Source organism: Triticum aestivum, chromosome 6D (assembly GCF_018294505.1).
Source record: "Triticum aestivum cultivar Chinese Spring chromosome 6D, IWGSC CS RefSeq v2.1, whole genome shotgun sequence".
Lineage (NCBI taxonomy): Eukaryota > Viridiplantae > Streptophyta > Magnoliopsida > Poales > Poaceae > Triticum > Triticum aestivum.
The window spans coordinates 483,101,314-483,121,228 of NC_057811.1; the positions used below are offsets into that span (position 1 = coordinate 483,101,314).

The 19,915-nt window shown below is 43.6% G+C and overlaps 1 protein-coding gene across 1 annotated transcript; it reads right to left on the bottom strand.

Moving 5' to 3' along the window:
* Window positions 1-3,562: 3,562 nt before the first annotated feature.
* On the bottom strand, window positions 3,563-6,625 carry LOC123142778 (uncharacterized). The gene is made up of 2 exons (XM_044561535.1): window positions 6,425-6,625; window positions 3,563-5,984 (listed from the first exon to the last, which is right to left on the bottom strand). The coding sequence occupies exons 1-2, from the start codon at window positions 6,623-6,625 to the stop codon at window positions 3,699-3,701; spliced, it is 2,487 nt and encodes an 828-aa protein (XP_044417470.1). The 3' UTR covers window positions 3,563-3,698.
* Between the last annotated feature and the right edge of the window lie 13,290 nt (window positions 6,626-19,915).

Here is a 19,915-nt window from a genome sequence, read left to right on the forward strand (position 1 = left end):
AAAATTAATATTGGGTCAGTCAATTTTTGGAGCATTGGTTTCTGCTTTGAGATTTGTGCTCTGCTATTTTTGTCCGGGCCACTTTTTTGACTGACCGCATATTTGGGTCAGTCAATTTATTACTGGGCTAAAGCCCATTAACTATACTGTCGAGCCCTCCCTCTCTTCCTTTGTTTCTTTTTATGTTTTTCAGTTTTGATGCATTTCTTCTTTTGCTTTTGTTTTTCTTTATTAATTTTTCTGTCATTGGTATTTTTAGGATGTTTTGTGAGTGTAAATGTATATACACGAATACAAAACAATTTGTCTGAAAACTACACTACTGTATGATTGTTTTTTTCTGTATACTACCTAAAGTGCAATTACACTGAAAAGTTGTGTGCAAGTTTGTTTAACTTTTTTTCAGTATCTTCCTTCTTCAAGAGTAATACGAATGACACCAATTCATTGTTCATTATAAACTTTATTACTTTTGATTTAGATTTATGAATGACGCCAATACATTGTTCCTTGTAAACTTTATTATTATTATTTTATATTATTTCATTTTCTTTCTTTTTAAAAGGTAATACCAATGCCACTACTTCATTCTTTCTTAAATTGTTTTTTGCAAAAATTGCATCATTATATGTTTATTCTTGCATATTTTTAAAAAGCACAATTTTTTTGTATATTGTGTGCACATGTTTTCATTATTGTATATTCTTTCTTTATTTAGTCTTAAAGGGTAATACAATGCAAAAAATTCATTCTTTCTTAGAAAATCTCATTATTTTGATTGTGTTTTACTTTTTATTTCATTTCCGTTCCTCTTAAAGTGTAACACTAATGCCACTAAGTCATTTTTCCTTATAAACTTCAATATTTTATTTATTAGTATTTTATTTTGTTTCTTCTTTAAGGGTAATACCAATGCCACTAATTCATTGCTGCTTAGACTATTCTTTTTTGCGCAGATTCCACTACCATGTGCTTATTCTTGCATATTATTCAAAAGCGCAATTTGTTGTCTATGTTGTGTGCAAATTTTGTTATTTTTTGTTTTTTATAATTTATTTCTTCTGAAAGGGTAATCCAAATGCCACTAATTCATTCTTACTTACAAAACTTCACTATTTTGATTTTTTTTTAGTTTTTATTTCTTCTTTCTTTTGAAAGGGTGATTCAAAACCACTAATTCATTCTTTCTTAACAAAATTTCAATTTTTTATTTAGTATTTTATTTCATTTATTTCTTCTTTAATGGTAAAACCAATTTCAGTAATCAACTCCTTCTTAGGAAACTTTCTTTATTTCTGAGAATTCTACTATTAAATGTTTATTCTTGCGTATTATAAAAAGTACAGTTTCTGCATAAATTGTATGCAAATTTTCTCATTATTTGTTCTATTTATTTTTATTAACTATCTTCTTAAAGGGTAATAACAATGTCATTAATTCATTCTTACTTAGGAAACTTCATTATTTTGATTATGTTCTAGTTTCTATTTCATTTTATTTCTTCTTAAAGGGCAATACCAAAACAACTAATTCATTCTTTCTTAGAAAAACTTTACTACTTCATTTTTCATTCATTTTTATTTTATTTTATTTCTCATTTAATGGCAATTTTGGTGCCATGAATTCTTTCTTTCTTAGGAAACTTCCTTATTTGCAAATATTTCACTACTATATGCTTATTATTGAATATTATAAAAAACGTAATTTCTGTTTAAATTGTGTGCAATTTTGTTCATTACTGGTCTTTTTCTTTTTCCTTAAAGTGCAATGGCAATGTCGTTAATTCATTTTTTAGAAAACTTCATTTTTTATTTTGTTTTGCTTTTTTGCTAAATTTACTTTCTTCTTTTAAGGGTAATACCAATGTCACTCATTCATTATATTTATACGAAAATTCTATTATTATATGTTTATTCTTACATATTATTAAAAACATAATTTATATGTAAATTGTGTGTCATTATTTTATTTTCATTTTTCTTTCATATTTTAAGTGTAATAACAATGCCACTAGGACATCGTTTCTTAGAAAACTTCACTATTTTGATTTTGTTTTAGTTTTACATTATTTTATTTTTACGGTTAATACAAATAATTTTTATTCATTCCTTAGAAAATTACTTGTTTTGCGGAAATTTCACTATTCCTTCTTAGAAAACTTCTTTTTTCTATTCTGGCGGCGAAAGCCATGAGTGTCGACGGTGTTACTATCCTCTGACGACTTGGCCTGGATATGTCACTGCTGGTGAAAGAAAATACAAGATCACAAACAAGTAGCTGGTTGGTGCAACATGGGCATGGCGTGTGCATGTGTTGCATGCGGTTAAAAATTACTGGACCATGTGACGAGGATCTGCGTCCATGTCTGCATCCGCCGCCGGCCCACGTCCATCGGCGTAGTAGTTAGTTGCACATAGCACGCGCACACTCAATCAGGTTGAGAGTTGACAGGGAAAAAAAAGGTGACTGGCCCAAATCTTCTTTTCAATTGATTGACACCTAGCCAACCCTCAAGTTGTTACCACGCCCTAACTGTGGTGGTTTTGAGTAAATAACCCATGTAACGATCTGACGTTTAAAAAGAAAATGAATCACAGCTTGGCTCATCGTTTGCTCATGGCTCTGGGGTTTTAAGAACGCATGCATCCACACATTTGCATCCCACCTGAAATGCTCCCGATCTACTCCCTCCGTTTTTAAATATATGTCTTTTTAAATATTTAAATATAGTAGTAATCCTATTCATCACCCAGGGTGCAGAATAAGTTATTCTTCACCTGAGGTAATCTTACTATCACTTCATAAATAAATTGCGTTTGGAATACAAATAGTTTCATTCATATTGATTCATTACGTAAAATTTGAAGAAAACACAAAAATAGGTCATAAAACCAGAAATATTGCATTTCATGTATGTTTTGTACTATGTTTTTAAGTTCGTAATTTTACGTAACATAAAATATTTTTTACGGCGAGTATATATTTTCTTACATTCTCTTTTTACGTATGAAATAAGACAAAATTTACGAAATCTAAAATAGAGAGGGAGTGAAGAATAACTGTTACTCATCCAGGATGACGAATAGCGCGACCCTAGACTATATACAGATAAATATAGACGTACTTTAGTGTAGATTCACTTATTTTGTTTTGGATGTAGTCTATATTAGAATCTATAATAAGACTTATATTTCGGAACGGATGAAGTATGTACGTTTAGCTTAAGCGAAGGCTTTGAGCTCGTCACCCGCCGTTGGATTGTCCCTGTTTGAGTTGGACAGGCTTGTCGCCGCATGCCCACTTGTAGTACGTCGACCTGCTACTTTTCAACTGGAACCAGGCAAAGATTGATCTGGGGAAGGTCTGTTCCACGTCTAACTGATTTTTCGATTGGTTAACATTCAGATTTACGATCTTCGCAAAATTAATAATAATAATAATTTATATTTAAAAACTGTAACATGCCAGTAGAAACAAACTAACGGGCAGCAGGCTGCCGCTGACATGAACAATTAACTTACAGGCAGCGCCCACACTGGGCAGGGGACACGCATGGGAATGATTAGATGAGTAATGCTGCTAATTTAAATTGGTCCGATACAGTTACAAAACAAGGAAGCAGAAACAGCACAATGAGAAGGGAAAAGATAGCCAAACATGAACAGAAAATTAAGTACTGATGAACATGTATTGCACACTTAAACGTCAACGGTAGCAGCATCAGTGGTGTTGTCTGACCTGCCGACGATGCCGAGGTGGGTGACCAAAGCCCAGAGGAGGGTTATCAGCTCGCCGCCGCGGGCGATCGCCTCCATATGACCGTCAATGTTGTCCGATGGAGCGACATACAGGATCATGTCCGACCAAAACGCAGCGAGCGCCTTCCAAGCTGCCTCCTCCCCTTCTTCAGCCAATTGCTCTGCAAGCCTCGCGCCATCCTTGAGCACCTCATGGTTACGCTCTGCGCTTAGCAACTGAATCAACCTCCTCCAGTACTCAACTTCAGACATCGAATCATTGCCAATGAGTACACGCTTGGCATCTTTCTCGACGGCCTTGTACAGGCTCTTGCACCATTCATCATCTTCAGGTAGTAGCTCAGGATAGTGTGCCACCAGGTAGGCGCAATATTGTGATATATGATTTGCAGCAGAGATATGGTCAGTGTCTGATGGAGGTTGATGTGTTGGTAACCTTGCTCCAAGGATTGTGGTAGCAATGTGACACACAAGCATGATTTCAGCCGTACCTCTTTCCCCAAATGTCCAAATGATCTTGTCGTCGTCTTGCAGATGTAGGATCCTTTGGAAAGAGGGTACATCACCATTGATTTGCCCTCTCTCGTAACCTTTTCTCAATGCACCGACAATAGCAGATTTGACTGCACTTGGTGTCTTCGTATTTTGGCCTGACAAATGAATGAGATGCCGAAGAAGAGCCATTGGAGTTTTGCTTGGGTGGAGCACCAAAACTGAGGACTGGCCCATTTTGTCCTCCCAATTCCTTATCAACTTGCCTTTGCTCCGTAGCACACAACCAACACATCTCTGGATGGTAGCGGATTGTCGCCAGGAACCATGCTTCACATATTGACATATCAAGGCAACTTTAATCCAGTTAGAGCGGATGTAAAATGCAATGTCCCTCACCTCGGCAAGTATAACTAGTGCAGCAAGTATATACAATGGTATGATATCAAAGTACATACTTCCAAAAGATATTGAACTAACTTGATCGTCATAAGAAATACCCTCGCAGTACACATCACAGTCAATCTGCCCTATCCCAGATACTTTCCCCAGGGCAGCAATAAGAATTATGGCTGGCAAGCAGTAACATATGCTTAGTAGTGAAATGAATCCGCTCACGATTGGAAGCCAACTCTTTGAATATATGATTGGAAGTGATGAATAATAATAGTCATGGAGAAAAGAAAGCTCATGTGCAATCACCGCAAGTACTCTTTCACCATCATTATCCTCAACCAAGATTTGTCGTAAGAAGTTACTGCCCTTGATGAAACCAACCTCGGTAATTGTGTATTTCGCAATTCGACACCGTAGCAGTTTAAATAATGCGAACGAAAAGCATAGTTCTTTCAGCTGTAGTGATTTTGATCTCAGAAGTGTGTCATTCAACTGCCAAACTTTGTCAAATGTCACTAAGCCCTTGTTGTACATATCACCTCTCACTGTGTTGTACATATCACCTCTCACTCTGTTGGACATCCACTTTAATTCATAGCCACAAGGCTTCTCCTGTACCTGCATGGTGTGCTCTCCAGTAACTATAAGTGGAGGCATATGCTCACTTGCTAGCTGCTCCATGTATCCAACAATAAGACGAGCATTGCGTCCAAAGGCTAATGATTGTGTAGCTATGTACCATGCATAACACTTCAGAACTAATTTGGCAAATATAACACCAAACGGTCCAAGAAGAAATAATATCACCTCAGGTGGAGGACCACTTACAATGCAGATGTATATCCCTAGGTAGGAGGTCCACATTGCTTGGATAAGTAGCGTCATATTGGGAGGAATGCTTCGACCTTCTCTAGCATCGGCGGCAACTAGTGCAGTGGTATTTATACCAACATTCAGAACAAGAGCCGTCCATATAAGGACAAAGATGATGTGTAGTGCTTGTGCACGACATTTCACTACTATGGTCTCCATCCAAATGGTGGTTGACTTGTAATTGTCTAAATCACTGGAAGAGACAATATAAGAGACAATGGGCAGAAACAATGTGGTGGCAGCCAGGAAGAGGAAACGGATCAATGGAATGTGCCGGTAGCGATGGCCATAGGTGCCTATCCCGACCATGAACCCCATCAAGATGCCCATAACCACCATAAGAGCATTGACTCGAAAAACCTGCCCTCTTAGTCTTTCTCCTACCTTCTTGGTGAAGTAGTTCAATAGATCACTGGGGCAGTCTTTGTCCATATTTGAGATGTTCGACATGCGAGGTATATATACCTGTATGTCAAATTTGTACATGATTAGTACGAGGTTGCTAAGACTTTTTCCGAGAAGGAGGATCAACCCCCGGCTTCGGCATCGATTGATGCGCATAGACATAAATTATTGATTATTCAGCGACGCCAAGGAAAGCCAAGCATCAATGCGGAACAAATTGGCTTACACGAAAAGAAAAACCCGAGGCATCCAAATTGGCTTACACACGCTCCGATCCCCATCTGGGTTGCTACAGTAAAACCTAAGTGCATCCCCATCCCATTCCCAACGAAACCAAGCCAAACGATCGCAAAGAATGTTATCGGGAGTCTAAACACCAAACCACATGGACATGGGGGAAAGCCGGATGGTACAGGACCTTGACGCGTCAGTCTCCGAGCATCGGCATTGGCATTGCTAGTAAGATTCTAAGAGGGGGAGGCTAGGAAGGTGGGGCTCACCTCGGGATCGCTAGGTTGAGGCAGGACTCCGGCGAGACGGCGGCGCGGCAGCGGGAGCACCCGGGCGGGCGGCGGGGCGGCGGAGACGAGAGAGCGGACGCTGGGGAGTGGGCAATAGCGCGTCTCTGTGTCGGAGAAAAACAAGTCAGTCAACGCAAAGAGCCACCAGCTCGCTCCTACAATGGGCCGGGCCTTGCGCATGGGCCCCGATTCTCAAGATACGGCCTTATTTTCGTGCACAGCTCAGTTATCCCAAAATCACTAGTTGACAAGTACTCGATGCAAAGATCACTCCAACTTCCCAGGTTTCGACAACTGATGCACACGCAGCGCGCCTGAGAGTTTTCTCTTTTTCCGTAGATCCGTTTATTCAAAACGTTTTATCTCTCAAACCGTGCGTCCAAATCTCAAACCGCTTTCACCGTTGGATTCTCGCGTCGAGATCTTCAAAACTAGATCCCCATGTCGATACGTTTTGATGAACTTTTTTTCATGATAAAACCGGACGATAAAACCGAATCGGGAGCACGGGTTTTTTCTCTTTTCGAAAGAGGCACGCCCGTGCCTCTCAATCACAACTGTGCCTCTTGCGGAAGCAAAACCGTGACTCTCGAGGAAGGAAAAAAAGAAGAGAAAACGCGTTTTTTTTCGTTTCCGAGGAGGCACGGCCGTGACTCTCGTAAAAGCACACCCGTGCCTCTCGCGAAAGCAAAACCGTGAATCTCGCGAAAGGAAAAAAACAAAAAACGCGTTTTTTTCGTTTTCAAGAGGCACGGGTGTGACTCTCGCGAAAACACAACCGTACCTCTCACGAAAGCACAACCGTACCTCTCGCGGAAGCAAAGCCGTGAATCTCGCGAAAGGAAAAAAACAAAAAACATGTTTTTTTTCGTTTCTGAGAGGCACAACCATGACTCTCGCGAAAGCACAGCCGTACCTCTCGCGGAAGCAAAACCGTGACTCTTGAGAACAAAACAAAAAACGCGTTTATTTTTTCCGTTTCCGAGATGCACGGCCGTGACTCTCGCGAAAGCACTACCGTGCCTCTCGCGGAAGCAAAACCGTGACTCTCGCGAAAGGAAAAAAAATGCTTTTTCCCGTTTCCGAGAGGCACGGCCGTGACTCTCGCGAAAGCAAAACCGCGACTCTTGCGAAAGGGGAAAAAAGGAAATGCGTTTTTTCGCGCAAAAGAAAGTTCGAATTTTTTTTGGTTGAAAAGCTAAGGAAGACCGGTAGAAAACCAAAACGTCGAAAAAAACGAAAAAAGAACGTTCAAATAGCCGAAAACACGTGCAGAAAAAAAAACAAAATCCGGAGGAAGCACCCAAAACGCAACATGTTGCGAGGCTCCTGAAGGAACGCTCGTTAACTAGTGGCTCCCCAGTTATCCCTACAAATGGCTCCCCAGTTGACGAACGCTTTGAAGAAAATATGCCCTAGAGGCAATAATAAAGTTATTATTTATTTCCTTATTTCATGATAAATGTTTATTATTCATGCTATAATTGTATTAACCGGAAACATAATACATGTGTGAATACATAGACAAACAGAGTGTCACTAGTACTCCTCTACTTGACTAGCTCGTTGATCAAAGATGGTTGTGTTTCCTAACCATAGACAAAGAGTTGTCATTTGATTAACGGGATCACATCATTAGGAGAATGATGTGATTGACTTGACCCATTCCGTTAGCTTAGCACTTGATCGTTTAGTATGTTGCTATTGCTTTCTTCATGACTTATACATGTTCCTATGACTATGAGATTATGCAACTCCCGTTTACCGGAGGAACACTTTGTGTGCTACCAAACGTCACAACGTAACTGGGTGATTATAAAGGTGCTCTACAGGTGTCTCCGAAGGTACTTGTTGGGTTGGCGTATTTCAAGATTAGGATTTGTTACTCCGATTGTCGGAGAGGTATCTCTGGGCCCACTCGGTAATGCACATCACTATAAGCTTTGCAAGCATTGCAACTAATGAGTTAGTTGCGGGATGATGTATTACGGAACGAGTAAAGAGACTTGCCGGTAACGAGATTGAACTAGGTATTGAGATACGGACGATCGAATCTCGGGCAAGTAACATACCGATGATAAAGGGAACAACGTATGTTGTTATGCGGTTTGACCGATAAAGATCTTCGTAGAATATGTGGGAGTCAATATGAGCATCCAGGTTCCGCTATTGGTTATTGACCGGAGACATGTCTCGGCCATGTCTACATAGTTCTCGAACCCGTAGGGTCCGCACGCTTAAAGTTTCGATGACAATTATATTATGAGTTTATGAGTTTTCATGTACCGAAGGTAGTTCGGAGTCCCGGATGAGATCGGGGACATGACGAGGAGTCTCGAAATGGTCGGGACATAAAGATCGATATATTGGACGACTATATTCGGACATCGGAAAGGTTCCGAATGATTCGGCTATTTTTCGGAGAACCGGGGAGTTACGGGAATACGGGAAAGAAGTATTGGCCCTTAATGGGCCTTAGTGGGAAGGAGAGGCAGCAGCCAGGAGGTGGCGCGCGCCCCTCCCAAGCCCAGTCCGAATTGGACAAGGGGTTTGGGGCGCGGCCCCCCTCTCCCTTCCTTCTCCTCTTCCCCCCTTTCCCCCCTTCTCCTAGTTGGACTAGGAAATGAGGAAACCTACTCCAACTAGGAGTAGGAATCCTACTCCCTTGGCGCGCCCCTCCTAGGGCCGGGCTCCTCCTGTTGGGGATCGTAGCAGAAATCAAAAAATTTCTACGCATCACCAAGATCCATCTATGGAGTTTACTAGCAACGAGAAGGAAGGAGTGCATCTACATACCCTTGTACATCGCGAGTGGAAGCGTTCAAGTGAACGGGGTTGATGGAGTCATACTCGTCGTGATCCAAATCACCGATGACCGAGCGCCGAACGGACGGCACCTCCGCGTTCAACACACGTACGGAGCAGCGACGTCTCCTCCTTCTTGATCCAGCAAGGGGGAAGGAGAGGTTGATGGAGATCCAGCAGCACGACGGCGTGGTGGTGGAAGTAGCGGGGATCTCGGCAGGGCTTCGCCAAGCTTCTGCGAGAGGGAGAGGTGTTGCAGGGGGAGAGGGAGGCGCCAGGGGCTGTGGTGCTGCTGCCCTCCCTCCCCCCACTATATATAGGCCCCCTGGGGGGGCGCCGGCCCTGGGAGATCAGATCTCCAGGGGGGCGGCGGCCAAGGGGGAAGGGGGGGTGGCTTCCCCCCGAAGCCAAGTGGGGCGCCCCCACCCCAGGGTTTCCAACCCTAGGCGCAGGGGGAGGCCCAAGGGGGGCCGCCCCAGTCCACTAAGGGCTGGTTCCCTTCCCACTTCAGCCCATGGGGCCCTCCGGGAGAGGTGGCCCCACCCGGTGGACCCCCGGGACCCTTCCGGTGGTCCCGGTACAATACCGATAACCCCCGAAACTTTCCCGGTGGCCGAAACTGGACTTCCTATATATAATTCTTCACCTCCGGACCATTCCGAAACTCCTCGTGACGTCCGGGATCTCATCCGGGACTCCGAACAACTTTCGGGTTTCCGCATACTAATATCTCTACAACCCTAGCGTCACCGAACCTTAAGTGTGTAGACCCTACGGGTTCGGGAGACATGCAGACATGACCGAGACGCCTCTCCGGTCAATAACCAACAGCGGGATCTGGATACCCATGTTGGCTCCCACATGTTCCACGATGATCTCATCGGATGAACCACGATGTCGAGGATTCAATCAATCCCGTATACAATTCCCTTTGTCAATCGGTATGTTACTTGCCCGAGATTCGATCGTTGGTATCCCAATACCCTGTTCAATCTCGTTACCGGCAAGTCTCTTTACTCGTACCGTAATGCATGATCCCGTGGCTAAATCCTTAGTCACATTGAGCTCATTATGATGATGCATTACCGAGTGGGCCCAGAGATACCTCTCCGTCATACGGAGTGACAAATCCCAGTCTCGACCCGTGTCAACCCAAGAGACACTTTCAGAGATACCCGTAGTGTACCTTTATAGTCACCCAGTTACGTTGTGACGTTGGGTACACCCAAAGCACTCCTACGGCATCCGGGAGTTACACGATCTCATGGTCTAAGGAAAAGATACTTGACATTGGAAAAGCTCTAGCAAACGAACTACACGATCTTTTATGCTATGCTTAGGATTGGGTCTTGTCCATCACATCATTCTCCTAATGATGTGATCCCGTTATCAATGACATCCAATGTCCATAGTCAGGAAACCATGACTATCTGTTGATCAACGAGCTAGTCAACTAGAGGCTTACTAGGGACACGTTGTGGTCTATGTATTCACACATGTATTACGATTTCCGGATAACACAATTATAGCATGAATAATAGACAATTATCATGAACAAGGAAATATAATAATAACCATTTTATTATTGCCTCTAGGGCATATTTCCAACACCTCCTCCCTTGCTCCTTTATATACGGGGGTAGGGGGCACCCCAGAGGGACAACAATTGATCACTTGATCTCTTAGCCGTGTGCGGTGCCCCCCTCCACCATAATCCACCTCGATAATATCGTAGCGGTGCTTAGGCGAAGCCCTGCGTCGGTAGAACATCATCATCGTCACCACGCCGTCGTGCTGACGGAACTCTCCCTCAAAGCTCAGCTGGATCGGAGTTCGAGGGACGTCATAGAGTTGAACGTGTGCTGAACTCGGAGGTGCCATGCGTTCGGTACTTGATCGGTCGGATCGTGAAGACGTACGACTACATCAACCGCGTTGTGCTAACGCTTCCGCATTCGGTCTACGAGGGTACGTGGACAACACTCTCCCCTCTCCTTGCTATGCATCACCATGATCCTGTGTGTGCGTAGGAATTTTTTTGAAATTACTACGTTCCCCAACAGTGGCATCCGAGCCTGGTTTTATGCGTTGATGTTATATGCACGAGTAGAACACAAGTGAGTTGTGGGCGATATAAGTCATACTGCTTACCAGCATGTCATACTTTGGTTCGGCGGTATTGTTGGATGAAGCGGCCCGGACCGACATTACGCGTACGCTTACGCGAGACTGGTACTACCGACGTGCTTTGCACACAGGTGGCTGGCGGGTGTCAGTTTCTCCAACTTTAGTTGAACCGCGTGTGGCTACGCCCGGTCCTTGCGAAGGTTAAAACAGCACCAACTTGACAAACTATCATTGTGGATTTGATGCGTAGGTAAGAACGGTTCTTGCTCATCCCATAACCGCCACGTAAAACTTGCAACAACAAAGTAGAGGACGTCTAACTTGTTTTTGCAGGGCATGTTGTGATGTGATATGGTTAAGACATGATGCTAAATTTTATTGTATGAGATGATCATGTTTTGTAACAGAGTTATCGGCAACTGGCAGGAGCCATATGGTTGTCGCTTTATTGTATGCAATGCAATCGCTCTGTAATTGCTTTACTTTATCACTAAGCGGTAGCGATAGTCGTAGAAGCAATAGTTGGCGAGACGACAACGATACTACGATGGAGATCAAGGTGTCGCGCCGGTGATGATGGTGATCATGACGGTGCTTCGAAGATGGAGATCACAAGCACAAGATGATGATGGCCATATCATATCACTTATATTGATTGCATGTGATGTTTATCTTTTATGCATCTTATCTTGCTTTGATTGACGGTAGCATTATAAGATGATCCCTCACTAAATTATCAAAGTATAAGTGTTCTCCCTGAGTATGCACCGTTACGAAAGTTCTTCGTCTGAGACACCACGTGATGATCGGGTGTGATAGGCTCTACGTTCAAATACAACGGGTGCAAAACAGTTGCACACGCGGAATACTCAGGTTAAGCTTGACGAGCCTAGCATATAACAGATATGGCCTCGGAACAGCGTGAATCATATAGTAGATATGATCAACATAGTGATGTTCACCGTTGAAACTACTCCATCTCACATGATGATCGGACATGGTTTAGTTGATATGGATCACGTGATCATTTAGAGGATTAGAGGGATGTCTATCTAAGTGGGAGTTCTTAAGTAATAGATTAATTGAACTTAAATTTATCATGAACTTAGTCCTGATAGTATTTTGCAAATTATGTTGTAGATCAATAGCTAGCATTGTTGCTTCCCTGTGTTTATTTTTGATATGTTCCTAGAGAAAAATTATGTTGAAAGATTTTAGTAGCAAAGATGCGGATTGGATCCGTGATCTGAGGATTATCCTCATTGCTGCACAGAAGAATTATGTCCTTGATGCACCGCTAGGTGACAGACCTATTGCAGGAGCAGATGCAGACATTATGAACGTTTGGCTAGCTCAATATGATGACTGCTTGATAGTTTAGTGCACCATGCTTAACGGCTTAGAATCGGGACTTCAAAGACGTTTTGAACGTCATGGACCATATGAGATGTTCCAGGAGTTGAAGTTAATATTTCAAGAAAATACCCGAGTTGAGAGATATGAAATCTCCAACAAGTTCTACAGCTAAAAGATGGAGGAGAATAGCTCAAGCAGTGAGCATGTGCTCAGATTGTCCGGGTACTACAATCGCTTGAATCAAGTGGGAGTTAATCTTCCAGATAAGATAGTGATTGACAGAATTCTCTAGTCACCATCACCAAGTTAGTAGAACTTCGTGATGAACTATAATATGCAAGGGATAACAGAAACAATTCCCAAGCTCTTCGTGATGCTGAAATTGACGAAGGTAGAAATCAAGAAAAACATCAAGTGTTGATGGTTGACGAGACCACTAGTTTCAAGAAAAGGGCAAAGGGAAGAAGGGGAACTTCAAGAAGAACGGCAAGCAAGTTGCTACTCAAGTGAAGAAGCCCAAGTCTGGACCTAAGCCTGAGACTAAGTGCTTCTGCTGCAAAGGAACTGGTCACTGGAAGCGGAACTACCCCAAGTATTTGGCGGATAAGAAGGATGGCAAAGTGAACAAAGGTATATTTGATATACAGATTATTGATGTGTATTTTACTAGTGTTCGTAGCAACCCCTCGGTATTTGATACTGGTTCATTTGCTAAGAGTAGTAACTCGAAACGGGAGTTGCAGAATTAACAGAAACTAGTTAAGGGTGAAGTGACGATGTGTGTTGGAAGTAGTTCCAAGATTGATATGATCATCATCGCACACTCCCTATACTTTAGGGATTAGTGTTGAACCTAAATAAGTGTTGTTTGGTGTTGAGCATGAATATGATTTGATCATGTTTATTGCAATATGGTTATTCATTTAAGTTAGAGAATAATTGTTGTTCTGTTTACATGAATAAAACCTTATATGGTTACACACCCAATGAAAATGGTTCGTCGGATCTCGATCATAGTGATACACATATTCATAATATTGAAGCCAAAAGATGCAAAGTTAATAATGATAGTGCAACTTATTTGTGGCACTGCCGTTTAGGTCATATTGGTGTAAAGCGCATGAAGAAACTCCATGCTGATGGGCTTTTTGGAATCACTTGATTACGAATTACTTGATGCTTGCGAACCATGCCTCTTGGGCAAGATGACTAAAACGCCGTTCTCCGGAACAATGGAGCGAGCAACAGATTTGTTGGAAATCATACATACTGATGTATATGGTCCGATGAATATAGAGGCTCGCGGCAGGTATCGTTATTTTCAGACCTTCACAGATGATTTGAGCGATATGGGTGTATCTACTTGATGAAACATAAAGTCTGAAACATTTGAAAAGTTCATATAATTTCAGAGTGAAGTAGAAAATCATCGTAACAAGAAAATAAAGTTTCTACGATCTGATCGTGGAGGAGAATATTTGAGTTACGAGTTTGGTCTTCATTTGAAACAATGCGGAATAGTTTCGCAACTCACGCCACCTGGAACACCACAACGTAATGGTGTGTCCGGACGTCATAACCGTACTTTATTAGATATGGTGCGATCTATGATGTTTCTTACCAATCTACCACTATCGTTTTGGGGTTATGCATTAGAGACAGCTGCATTCACGTTAAATAGGGCACCATCTAAATCCGTTGAGACGACACCGTATGAACTATGGTTTGGCAAGAAACCTAAGTTGTCGTTTCTTAAAGTTTGAGGTTGCAATGCTTATAAGAAAAAGTTTCATCCTGATAAGCTCAAACCCAAATCGGAGAAATGTGTCTTCATAGGATACCCAAAGGTGACAGTTGGGTACACCTTCTATCACAGATCCGAAGGCAAGATATTCATTGCTAAATTTGGATCCTTTCTAGAGAAGGAGTTTCTCTCGAAAAAAGTGAGTGGGAGGAAAGTAGAACTTGATGAGGTAACTGTACCTGCTCCTTTATTGGAAAGTAGTTCATCACAGAAATTTGTTCCTGTGACTCCTACACCAATTAGTGTTGGAAATATGCTTTAGAGGCAATAATAAATGGTTATTATTATATTTCTTTGTTCATGATAATTGTCTATTGTTCATGCTATAATTGTGTTATCCGGAAATCGTAATACATGTGTGAATATATAGACCACAACGTGTCCCTAGTAAGCCTCTAGTTGACTAGCTCGTTGATCAACAGATAGTCATGGTTTCCTGACTATGGACATTGGATGTCATTGATAACGGGATCACATCATTAGGAGAATGATGTGATGGACAAGACCCAATCCTAAGCATAGCATAAAAGATCGTGTAGTTCGTTTGCTAGAGCTTTTCCAATGTCAAGTATCTTTTCCTTAGACCATGAGATCGTGTAACTCCCGGATGCCGTAGGAGTGCTTTGGGTGTACCCAACGTCACAACGTAACTGGGTGACTATAAAGGTACACTACGGGTATCTCTGAAAGTGTCTGTTGGGTTGACACGGATCGAGACTGGGATTTGTCACTCCGTATGACGGAGAGGTATCTCTGGGCCCACTCGGTAATGCATCATCATAATGAGCTCAATGTGACTAAGGAGTTAGCCACGGGATCATGCATTACGGTACGAGTAAAGAGACTTGCCGGTAACGAGATTGAACAGGGTATTGGGATACCGACGATCGAATCTCGGGCAAGTAACATACCGATTGACAAAGGGAATTGTATACGGGATTGATTGAATCCTCGACATCGTGGTTCATCCGATGAGATCATCGTGGAACATGTGGGAGCCAACATGGGTATCCAGATCCCGCTGTTGGTTATTGACCGGAGAGGCGTCTCGGTCATGTCTGCATGTCTCCCGAACCCGTAGGGTCTACACACTTAAGGTTCGGTGACGCTAGGGTTGTAGAGATATTAGTATGCGGAAACCCGAAAGTTGTTCGGAGTCCCGGATGAGATCCCGGACGTCACGAGGAGTTCCGGAATGGTCCGGAGGTGAAGAATTATATATAGGAAGTCCAGTTTCGGCCACCGGGAAAGTTTCGGGGGTTATCGGTATTGTACCGGGACCACCGGAAGGGTCCCGGGGGTCCACCGGGTGGGGCCACCTATCCCGGAGGGCCCATGGGCTGAAGTGGGAAGGGAACCAGCCCTTAGTGGGCTGGGGCGCCCCCCCTTGGGCCTCCCCCTGCGCCTAGGGTTGGAAACCCTGGGGTGGGGGCGCCCCACTTGGCTTGGGGGGGAAGCCACCCCCCTTCCCCCTTGGCCGCCGCCCCCCTTGGAGATCTGATCTCCCAGGGCCGGCGCCCCCCAGGGGGCCTATATATAGTGGGGGGAGGGAGGGCAGCAGCACCACAGCCCCTGGCGCCTCCCTCTCCCCCTGCAACACCTCTCCCTCTCGCAGAAGCTTGGCGAAGCCCTGCCGAGATCCCCGCTACTTCCACCACCACGCCGTCGTGCTGCTGGATCTCCATCAACCTCTCCTTCCCCCTTGCTGGATCAAGAAGGAGGAGACGTCGCTGCTCCGTACGTGTGTTGAACGCGGAGGTGCCGTCCGTTCGGCACTCGGTCATCGGTGATTTGGATCACGGCGAGTACGACTCCATCAACCCCGTTCATTAGAACGCTTCCGCTCGCGATCTACAAGGGTATGTAGATGCACTCCTTTCCCCTCGTTGCTAGTATACTCCATAGATGGATCTTGGTGATGCGTAGGAAATTTTAAAATTCTGCTACGATCCCCAACAGTGGTATCAGAGCCAGGCCTATGCGTAGTTACTATGCACGAGTAGAACACAAAGCAGTTGTGGGCGTAGATGTTGCCAATTCTTCTTGCCGCTACTAGTCTTATCTTGTTTCGGCGGCATTGTGGGATGAAGCGGCCCGGACCGACCTTACACGTACGCTTACGTGAGACAGGTTCCACCGACTGACATGCACTAGTTGCATAAGGTGGCTAGCGGGTGTCTGTCTCTCCCACTTTAGTCGGAACGGATTCGATGAAAAGGGTCCTTATGAAGGGTAAATAGAAATTGGCATATCACGTTGTGGTTTTACGTAGGTAAGAAACGTTCTTGCTAGAAACCTATACAAGCCACGTAAAAACTTGCAACAACAATTAGAGGACGTCTAACTTGTTTTTGCAGCATGTGCTATGTGATGTGATATGGCCAGAAGATGTGATGAATGATATATGTGATGTATGAGATTGATCATATTCTTGTAATAGGAATCACGACTTGCATGTCGATGAGTATGACAACCGGCAGGAGCCATAGGAGTTGTCTTTATTTTTTGTATGACCTGCGTGTCATTGAATAACGCCATGTAAATTACTTTACTTTGTTGCTAAACGCGTTAGCCATAGAAGTAGAAGTAATCGTTGGCGTGACAACTTCATGAAGACACAATGATGGAGATCATGATGATGGAGATCATGGTGTCATGCCGGTGACGAAGATGATCATGGTGCCCCGAAGATGGAGATCAAAGGAGCAAAATGATATTGGCCATATCATGTCACTATTTGATTGCATGTGATGTTTATCATGTTTTGCATCTTATTTGCTTAGAACGACGGTAGTAAGTAAGATGATCCCTTATAATAATTTCAAGAAAGTGTTCCCCCTAACTGTGCACCGTTGCGAAGGTTCGTTGTTTCGAAGCACCACGTGATGATCGGGTGTGATAGATTCTAACGTTCGCATACAACGGGTGTTGACGAGCCTAGCATGTACAGACATGGCCTCGGAACACACGCAATACACTTAGGTTGACTTGACGAGCCTAGCATGTACAGACATGGCCTCGGAACACGGAGGACCGAAAGGTCGAGCATGAGTCGTATAGAAGATACGATCAACATGGAGATGTTCACCGATCTTGACTAGTCCGTCTCACGTGATGATCGGACACGGCCTAGTTAACTCGGATCATGTTTCACTTAGATGACTAGAGGGATGTCTATCTGAGTGGGAGTTCATTGAATAATTTGATTATATGAACTTAATTATCATGAACTTAGTCTAAAATCTTTACAATATGTCTTGTAGATCAAATGGCCCACGTTGTCCTCAACTTCAACGCGTTCCTAGAGAAAACCAAGCTGAAAGATGATGGCAGCAACTATACGGACTGGGTCCGGAACCTGAGGATCATCCTCATAGCTGCCAAGAAAGATTATGTCCTAGAAGCACCGCTAGGTGAAGCACCAATCCCAGAGAACCAAGACGTTATGAACGCTTGGCAATCACGTGCTGATGATTACTCCCTCGTTCAGTGCGGCATGCTTTACAGCTTAGAACCGGGTCTCCAAAAGCGTTTTGAGAAACATGGAGCATATGAGATGTTCGAAGAGCTGAAAATGGTTTTCCAAGCTCATGCCCGGGTCGAGAGATATGAAGTCTCCGACAAGTTCTTCAGCTGTAAAATGGAGGAAAATAGTTCTGTTAGTGAGCACATACTCAGAATGTCTGGGTTACACAACCGCTTGTCTCAGCTGGGAGTTAATCTCCCGGATGACGCGGTCATTGACAGAATCCTTCAGTCGCTTCCACCGAGCTACAAGAGCTTTGTGATGAACTTCAATATGCAGGGGATGGAAAAGACCATTCCTGAGGTATATTCAATGCTGAAATCAGCGGAGGTGGAGATCAGAAAGGAACATCAAGTGTTGATGGTGAATAAAACCACTAAGTTCAAGAAGGGCAAGGGTAAGAAGAACTTCAAGAAGGACGGCAAGGGAGTTGCCGCGCCCGGTAAGCCAGTTGCCGGGAAGAAGTCGAAGAATGGACCCAAGCCTGAGACTGAGTGCTTTTATTGCAAGGGAAGTGGTCACTGGAAGCGGAACTGCCCCAAATACTTAGCGGACAAGAAGGCCGGCAACACCAAAGGTATATGTGATATACATGTAATTGATGTGTACCTTACCAGTACTCGTAGTAGCTCCTGGGTATTTGATACCGGTGCGGTTGCTCATATTTGTAACTCAAAACAGGAACTGCGGAATAAGCGGAGACTGGCAAAGGACGAGGTGACGATGCGCGTCGGGAATGGTTCCAAGGTCGATGTGATCGCCGTCGGCACGCTACCTCTGCATTTACCTACGGGATTAGTTTTAAACCTCAATAATTGTTATTTAGTGCCAGCTTTGAGCATGAACATTGTATCTGGATCTCGTTTAATTCGAGATGGCTACTCATTTAAATCCGAGAATAATGGTTGTTCTATTTATATGAGAGATATGTTTTATGGTCATGCCCCGCTGGTCAATGGTTTATTCTTGATGAATCTCGAACGTGATGTTACACATATTCATAGTGTGAATACCAAAAGATGTAAAGTTGATAACGATAGTCCCACATACTTGTGGCACTGCCGCCTTGGTCACATTGGTGTCAAGCGCATGAAGAAGCTCCATGCAGATGGACTTTTGGAGTCTCTTGATTACGAATCATTTGACACGTGCGAACCATGCCTCATGGGTAAGATGACCAAGACTCCGTTCTCCGGAACAATGGAGCGAGCAACCAACTTATTGGAAATCATACATACCGATGTGTGCGGTCCAATGAGTGTTGAGGCTCGCGGAGGATATCGTTATGTTCTCACTCTCACTGATGACTTAAGTAGATATGGGTATGTCTACCTAATGAAACACAAGTCTGAAACCTTTGAAAAGTTCAAGGAATTTCAGAGTGAGGTTGAGAATCAACGTGACAGGAAAATAAAGTTCTTACGATCAGATCGTGGTGGAGAATATTTAAGTCACGAATTTGGTACGCACTTAAGGAAATGTGGAATCGTTTCACAACTCACGCCGCCTGGAACACCTCAGCGAAATGGTGTGTCCGAACGTCGTAATCGCACTCTATTGGATATGGTGCGATCTATGATGTCTCTTACCGATCTACCGCTCTCATTTTGGGGCTATGCTTTAGAGACTGCCGCATTCACTTTAAATAGGGCTCCGTCGAAATCCGTTGAGACGACACCGTATGAATTATGGTTTGGGAAGAAACCTAAGCTGTCGTTTCTAAAAGTTTGGGGATGCGATGCTTATGTCAAGAAACTTCAACCTGAAAAGCTCGAACCCAAGTCGGAAAAATGCGTCTTCATAGGATACCCTAAGGAAACCATTGGGTATACCTTCTACCTCAGATCCGAAG

What these genes read in the sequence shown, in the direction of transcription:
- LOC123142778 (XM_044561535.1), bottom strand. Translation starts at nt 6,625, where the DNA reads ATGCGCAAGGCCCGGCCCATTGTAGGAGCGAGCTGGTGGCTCTTTGCG. An exon ending in CTCAACCTAGCGATCCCGAG is followed by an intron (nt 5,985 to 6,424) that starts GTGAGCCCCACC and finishes TTTGACATACAG; the next exon opens with GTATATATACCTCGCATGTC.